The 8,471-nt window shown below is 33.0% G+C and overlaps 1 protein-coding gene and 1 non-coding gene across 2 annotated transcripts in view; both read right to left on the bottom strand.

Moving 5' to 3' along the window:
• Positions 1-702: 702 nt before the first annotated feature.
• Positions 703-8,471, bottom strand: part of LOC131668651 (cadherin EGF LAG seven-pass G-type receptor 3-like) — an 82,956-nt gene continuing 75,187 nt past the window's right edge. Inside the window, exons 4-8 of the mRNA XM_058943001.1 lie at positions 3,025-3,284; positions 2,756-2,857; positions 2,423-2,609; positions 2,198-2,284; positions 703-2,011 (exon numbers count right to left, since the gene is read on the bottom strand). Coding sequence (XP_058798984.1) covers positions 1,958-2,011; positions 2,198-2,284; positions 2,423-2,609; positions 2,756-2,857; positions 3,025-3,284 — 690 coding nt within the window. The 3' untranslated portion in view covers positions 703-1,957. The remainder of the gene's footprint in view (positions 2,012-2,197; positions 2,285-2,422; positions 2,610-2,755; positions 2,858-3,024; positions 3,285-8,471) is intronic.
• Positions 4,100-4,261, bottom strand: LOC131668704 (U1 spliceosomal RNA). Its single transcript, XR_009302311.1, has one exon. It is a non-coding gene; the product is annotated as a U1 spliceosomal RNA (small nuclear RNA).

The following is an 8,471-nucleotide window of genomic DNA, read 5'->3' as shown; positions in this document are numbered from 1 at the left end:
CATGAACTTTCTGTTAATTTTACTTTTTTCATAACCGAAACAAAATCCATAATATCCGTCAAGCGGTAACCCTATTATATATGCAGTAAATACGCCTACAAATCGTTTTATTTATTTCTGTATTTATCGAAATGACACTCGTATCTTAAGCGACACACGTTGTTTTTTAAACAAGCTTATGTAGCCACGTGAGCCACATTTATTTCAAAATACAAACACAAAAAAAAAACAGAACCTTCCTTGCAACCATAAAAAGCTTCTTTTTCCGCGGCACGTGACACGTTTGCGTCAAGAACGCTCTCGTTCTGATGCAAAGTGGCTCAACTAAAGTCATTGTATGAACCTCGTTCGGATGTGCGCCATTGCCACTTGAAGCATTCTTATTCTTTGTTTGACTTGCACTATTCGTTGCTTTCTCTACCTACCTGTACGAATATTTCATTTGTAAGCTGGAGTCATTGTTAAGTCGACACTGATGTTAACGAAAGACGACGCTGTTCCGAAGAAAATCGCTCTCCCGTGCGCGCGAACCGAGCGGAAAGAAGAAAAATCGTACCAATAGCACGTCAATTGACAGAGAAAAAGAACCACCTACTATGCTTTAGGATTTTTTACTGCTCTTGGAATTGTACGGCTTTCCCAAATTGATTAATGCTTTATTACGTTATTTGTTTTATTAACAAATGAAATACAATGGCGACAATTCTATTTGTATTGTTTTTAAAATATTTATTGTTGGTTTTGAGTATACATGATTTAATTGTTTAGATTTATGTGTTACAAGCGATCACTGCCTATTTGTGACTTCACACTATGGACAAAGCGATCAGAGGATTCTTATTGTATTAAACTGATTATTCATTGTTATTTTTGTGAGAACGATAGAAGTTTCTAATATTGTATAATAAACAATTTCAACCACAATTAACGGGAAGATGCGTTGAAGTGATCGTTGATATGTTATTTATTATAAATCACCGAAATATTTACAGTTGTCTATATCGTTAAACATAATAATGGTCATTTTTTTCATTAAAAACACCAATAAAATTTCAAACTCGTCTTCTCTCTATAGAACTATGAAATATAACTCTCTCCCTAACCATCTTATTCCAATTGCTTTCATTCGTTATTTCTCTTATTTATCTGTTTCTAGTTTAAGTAATTCGCAATATCAGCATAAATTAATTTAATATAATGTCAACGGAAACTATGCCAACTTAAATATCAACAAAATTCCTTTCATTGTCCGTTCAATTTATTATAATTAATTCGAATTCTCCATAATAATACAATGAGATCAATTATCTTTATATCATATCGCTACATTAAAATATCATGATTCTTATTTTATAAAAAACCTTAATTTCATGTAGTATGCTTCTTTGATCACAATTATCCGCGGTAATAAGTGAAATTCATAACGTACGTTATTTACAATCATGAAAATAACGCGATATGTGTGTGTATTTGATTGTTTCCCGTTGCTTAACTTGTGAAATTCTCGACACTTTTACAAAAACTATTATAAAACTTTAGTTCGCTATTAAGTAACATTTTTTAAATAACAGTCTTTTAATTAAAGCATAATGCACATGTACTAAATCAAGACTTGATTAGATGAATTTATTTCTACGCAATGCTTTTGATTGAAATCTTGTATACGTTTTTGCAATTCTTATTTGAACATTGCAATAATATAAAATAATAGTTGATATAACTTTTATTTGGTTGATCAGATGAAAATCTATTTACTTATATTTTTTGTTACTCGCTTAAAAAATGTTTCAATTGTAAAAGAACACGACAGGATTTGTACGATCAATGAATCAAAATAATTTTAATTCAAAGTCAATCAAATTCTTACTCAATTTGTTTCCTGTAAATTATAAAATAAAATCACTATAAAAAGTGTCAACTTATCACAAGTTTTAATATATAACTTTTAACTTGAAAATTAGACCGGATCGGGTGCTGGAGCAAGAAGTTGCATACTCGAAGATTTTGCCATCTGAAATATAAAATTACACGATCTGAATCCATATTGAAAGACAAAAATTTCAAATTAAAATCCAAAATACACTGATTTCTTTTTTGGTATGCAATGGTCATTTTATGGTATTCGTGAAAATACACACATTAGAAGTTATACTACCAAAAGCATATTTCAATTGAGATGCACGAAATAAAATCGTACCTGAATTCTTGGTTGCTTGTAAGATTTTCGTGAATAAACCTTTAGCACTCTGCAATTGCAAGCTACCGAGAGTGCTACAGCAAGTCCCTTAAGCAACAGATAAATTACAAGTTAAATATTTCCAACTTCTTCCAAAATTGTAGAAATAATAAACACGGAAGGCATCTTTACGCTGATGAGTAAAAGACAAACTAGGCATCAACGATGATTGGAGACTTTACTGACCTGTAAAGAGTGGCCTGTGCAAAAAATCGCCCACAAGAACGGCACTTTCCATACGCGTGACGCCACGCCGCAGCCAGCGACTAAACCAATGATAAGACTGACTTTCAAGAAAAGCATCAACTGCAGCGTCCGTCTTCTCTTCATTTTTTCCCGCTGCTTTATCTCTAGCTGCATGCTGCACGTGTACCTTTTTTTTCATCGTCGGCATCAAAAGTAAAAAAAAACTAAATGTATTTGGATGTACAAGATACCTTCTGTACTATCGTAAGTTCACTTGTTTTTTAGTTTTTTAGGTATGTTTTTTGAAATATTATCATTTAATATTGTACCCACCTTGCTACGATGGCTGCTTTCAAAAGGTAGTAACCAGACGACAGAAGCAGTAAAATTATTGGTACACCGAACGCGTAAACCGTTGCTTTTACGCCTAAGAACCTGCGTAAACAATTTTGTAATTCCATTATATTCATTATAAATTTCATTTCTCGTGTAGAAAAAGAAACTTTTAAGAGAAGGAATTAGCTAGAAATTTGTCAATGCCCTCGAGCTTAGTGTGAAGTATATAGTTAGTGCGCGAAGAAAACGAGAAAGAGGCGACTCACCAACAATTAAAGGGCATGAGATCGTCTACTTTCCAAATGTCATTGGTCTCGTGTATCTGCAGCAGTGTGGCAAACCCGAGGTTGATGAGCGGTGCGCCCCAGGCGAACATACTGTACTTGAGGTACGTTGGCGGGTCGTCGCGGCTGGGGATAGAGGCAACGGTAGCATACAGGTGATGGCACATCGCGGCAAGCCAACATACCACTGAGACGCGCAAGTACTGCAGACTCATTCCCAGAGATATGCATAATTCTGAGTCCTAAAACAGATAACATAGTTTTTTATATAACTTTGTGATACAACAGTTTTTTTATTGCGACATTTCGTGAAAATACCTCAACGGTAATGGAAAAGCGCTTTTGTTATGTGTTATTCTTTAAATTAAAATTCATATAAAATAACGTTCTATTTAGTTATGTGTTGTGTGTGTGTGCGCGCGCGCGCGTCAACAGCGTATTTAAATAATTTATAGAAAGTGATCTAAAAAGCCATATCGAATCATCGAAATCGAATTAATTATTTTGGCTCATGAAAGCTATTTTTATTTCTCAAAGTAGCCATTATTTCAACACTTTAATGACTTTATATAAAAGTGATTTCATTTTCTCGTACACTTTTCCTAGAAAAGCTATGTGCGATGACAATTGTTTTCACTTAACAATATGCCTTTCCATTAATTAGCGATGATATGAGTGCTGCTCTCACGGTACATTGAAGGATTTAAATTGATTACAAAAGTTCATCAAGACTTTTTATATATGTTATCGCTTTTATCCGTAGATGGATACTGGTAAGGATTTTGCTGTTTTCATCTTTTTTTATAGTTATCAAGGGCACAATCACATTCTCCGCGATAAAGCGAACATCGATAGTTCAATGTGGCAATTTTTATAAAACAAGCTGCATGTTTTCAGTATTCTTTCTTAAGACATGTCTTATATAGACAATTCACAAAATATCCAATTGCAATTGACATTTTAAAGAATTCCAAGTATTTTTTAATTTACTCTTATTGCAATTGTAAAAGTTTAACAATGAAGTGATAACGAAATTTATTTTTGGAATTGGTTTACTTCGGGATAGCGCGAACGCAGTCCCGGCTAACAAAAATTATACGCCCGAGATATCCACATTAGGGATATTCGCAAGGGTCAGCTCAACCGTAGTGCAATGGAAGAGCCTCACCCTGGAGGAACCGCCTTGTTGATCACGGTAACCTCTGCGCCAGGTAAGTATGCTTTCAGGTGCTACCGTGGCTACTCTTATCTCTTGCGTCGGTCTACTTTGCTTGCGGAACGCGCGGCTCCTATTACTTTTACACAGCAGCTGAGGCGACGCGCCATCTAAATGTCGATTTAGAAAGTACATCGTCTGTCTCACTCGCACATGTCAATCGTAGAGGGGGCATGCACATCAGTATAGCACGATCGTTGAGTAGTAGTTTATTTATTTGCGTGATAAAAAGCATATCGTTGTCACGAAAATGAATAATTGTAAAAATCAACAAAATACATTATAAAGATAAAATGTTCTATAGAATTACATATGTTCCAAGTAGATTTTCGGCTATTTTAAAAAATTTAATAATTATGAATACAGCTCTTTATAAACATAATTTTTGACACTTGTATTTTCTCTTGGATGATCACTAAGATAAATTATGAGGGAGTCCCAAAATCGAATCTAAGGCTACATAAGGCTAGTCATGATTTAGAAACATTTCTGCGCAGGTATATACTAATTTTATCCAAGATTTGACTTTGCACTTTATTTATTGTGATCGCAATGGCTGATTAATCTGAAAACTATCTCTATTTGAAAGTGAAAGAAAATACATCTTTACAACGTAAAGTTATACAAAAAAGATACGTCAACTCCAATTTTTAAAAAGCGAACAACACCTCACTTTTTGACTATTTTCAGGATTCTTGTCAAAGATTACAAACAATGCAGAGGGATATATATCTTTTAAATGTTATGTTTTCTAACAATAATTAAAATGAAGGAAATAGCGTTTTTCTCAAAACTTATTTATGAAAAAATTAATTTTTTACATAAAATATAATATATGTACATAATTTGAAATAAAAATATTAAAATAATTTTTTTATTTATATTCAAACCAAAGCAGAAATTAGCATAATTTTGATGAAATATTTTTAAATTAGATTAGATTAGGTTAGATTCAAAACACGGTCACTGCATGAGGCAATCAGATAGCATTTATCTTGGCTTCATAACATCTGGTAATGGACTTTTTTATAAGGGAAAAAGTCCGTGGAGACTTTAAGATTAGTTCCTACATATTGATTTTTAATTTATTTATGTTTTTTATTACAATTTCATAATTTTTCTTCGATTTGCACTCCAAACAAATTATTTTTGAATGACGGTCTCCATAAGTACTCGTATATAATAGGTGAACTTTATGATTGATTATTTTTAAAATTTCAACAGAAAAAATATTGAAAAAAATCCATGTGAATGTCTCTCAGCTATATAGTATTCCAAAATTAAGTAGTTGTCTTAACTTTCACTTAATCTTTGAACATCTTAAAAAGTTCAACACTATGGAATCTTCTGTAGGTAATATGGATATATTTTCCATGTAAGTATTGTTAATATTGTGATAATAATAATAATAATAGAAAAATTATCTTATTCAAATAATATATTTTTTCAATAAAATACGAATGATTCGTGAATTTTCCAACTATAAAGCAACTCCAAATTGACATTTTTATGTTATCGCTTTCCATAATATTATGTCAACAATTAATTTGTAGTAATTTTAGAATTGTATGAATATAGTATCGGAATAAAGTTATTTGATTTTTTAATAGTGAACAGTAAGTGATTATTTGTAATTCAATTTGAAACAGTATAATTTGAATATAAAAATGCACTACAAGTGAATGCAATGAATTGACTTCGGCACGTAGGAACATTATATTGAAGCAAAGAAATACATACTAATGCCGAATAGAGAAGTTTCGCAGGGCACATTTAATTATCGGCATAACCGTAACGAGTTTACGTTAAATGCTCATGTTTCCAAAGCTGTAAATGCAGTCTGGTGGCGTACACTGCTGAATTTACCGTGAACGTGTAACCTGTAATTATCTAGCGGCGTCTGAAACGTCTATAAGATTTGCAAGAATTTAGTGCCGCTACGAGACCCGCATTAGTGATCATCTCATTATGCATTTGTATATACCTATGTGGTGAAGTACCTACAAGTAGATTAATGATCTTAGCGTATCTCGTAAAAAGCATATCATCTTATTTGTGATTAAGCTTAGCGAAAATCCAATTGTTTAAATTAATTTTATACGTATTGACGCGGAATTTACATGAGTAAAATTTCGACGACATGAACTAAAAGATATTTATTAAAAATTTTTTGCAAATTATACTTCGTGTTCCATAGTAAAAGCTATCCTATTAAATTTCTCCTTATCTCCTTATAAAAATATGTTGTATGTCATGTTGAAGAATTTTATTCATTATCTCATTGGCTAAGATATAGTCACGTGATATGCTGTTATGCGGTGGCAAATAAATATAGCTTGTATAGTTTCGAGTTGAGATTTTAGTATTAAAAACTCAATTTTATCATCATTGATATGAGTTATTTTAAAAATAATGAAAGTAGAAAAAAATAGGCTGCAGTTTCATTGTTTTAAAACTCATTTTATAAAACTAGCAGCGAGTTGTTCGTATATGATTATGATAAAATATAAATTTGGAATACGCAAAACTGTGCTACTAATACATATTTTTCCGGTGCGATATATTTTTTGTCAGAAAAAAAATTAAAAAATCAAACTTTAAAAAAGTAAATTATGTTAAATACGTTAATCAATATGACAAGAAATGAAAAAGAAGATAAGAACGCGCGATGCGCGTCTGACTTGATAAATCCCATTAAGCGCACAATTAACCCGCTTTAAGAAGTATAAAGTGCCAGAAGAATTAATGCAATGAATTCAGGATATAGCAACATCTCTCAATCAGCTTTACTTTATTAAAGAGCAACGTTGAACAAATTCCTTAGCCGTTTCTCGTTACCTCAACTTGTTCTTTCGAAGAAACGCTGGGCTCAGCGTATTGCAAATAATACGACGGCAATATAGCGGCGCTAAGTCTCGAATAGCAACGAAAATCGCTGCAAAGGGAAAAGGAAAAAAATACTAATTTGATTTACTGTTGCGAATGGAGAAAATGAAATCGACTTGGCGTGCGCTACTTTTTCTTCTGAACGATGTATGCGTTTTTATATAAAACTGTGCGTCTTGCGTATATATCGCAGAATTTGATTATCGTTTTATAGATTTACATGAGAACAGCTAGTTTTTAATAACAAAAGTCATAAAAGGGTGTTTGCGTAAAAGTTGCTTTGCGAATTTCATTAAAAAGCGTTACCTCGCGAGAGACGCGCACAATACGTATACGAGCGTTTACAAAGAACAAAAAAGTAGAAAGAGTTCAAACATCAAAATCTGATATTCCCTGTAGAAAGTTTTGTAGTGCTCCCTCTGTCAACGTCATACAGAGTACAAACACACACACACATACGCACACGCAACATCGTGCAAACAGAGCAAAAACCAATTACAATGCAATCCATCATTCTAAACTCGAGCGACTTGAGTTGCTGTTAGAGAGTACGAGCGAGAGTAAGAAAAACTCAAGTGTATACAATAATTGCATACGTAACGTAACTATGTGTCGGACTACATGATGTACATATTGCAAGTACGATGGATGAATTTTTAGTCGCGCTCAGCACATGAATACAGATAGCTCAGAGTGTGTGCGCGCTAGGGCGAAAAAAAAGAGGAGAAGAGAGTTGCTACAATTCGATCCATCCGTCTCGATGCATTTATATGGATGGCCTAGCCTAGCATATTTTCACGTGTATATAGCCTGCCTCGTCTTCCATAAATCCTTGACTATCTACTTTATGCCCATCTCTCTCTCTCTCTCTCTCTCTCTCTCTCTCTCTCTTTCTCTCGTGCTACCTCACTAATTATTCGCAACTGCCTATCTTTACCATTACACCCGCAAGTCCGATTAAATGACTCTCCCGACTTAAATAGGCCTTATTATGGAGATGAAAAACTCGTCGATAAAATACACAATTATGATGACATAATAGCAACTAGAACAATCGAAATTGAACATCGTTGAAAATACCTTTTATGTAGTCATGATTATTAATAATTTGCTTATTGGTGTAACTCTTATCCTCCACTTTTAAAAACTATGATTTTGCTAGGTGCATCAATCACGAACATAAAAGTGAATTACACGTAGCTGTACGTAGCCAAGAGTAATTTCAGACTTGATTACCAGTGACAGTTTGAACTTGTACTCAAAGGAAGTAGCTATATATTATAAAGATATTATAGGGTCACTTATTTTTAAAGAAGCTTACTGAATT

Source organism: Phymastichus coffea, unplaced genomic scaffold, assembly GCF_024137745.1.
Source record: "Phymastichus coffea isolate CEN01 unplaced genomic scaffold, Cenicafe_Pcof_1.1 PCOF00082, whole genome shotgun sequence".
NCBI lineage: Eukaryota > Metazoa > Arthropoda > Insecta > Hymenoptera > Eulophidae > Phymastichus > Phymastichus coffea.
Note: the sequence above shows the minus strand (reverse complement) of the source record. Positions and strands in the feature narration are given on the sequence as shown.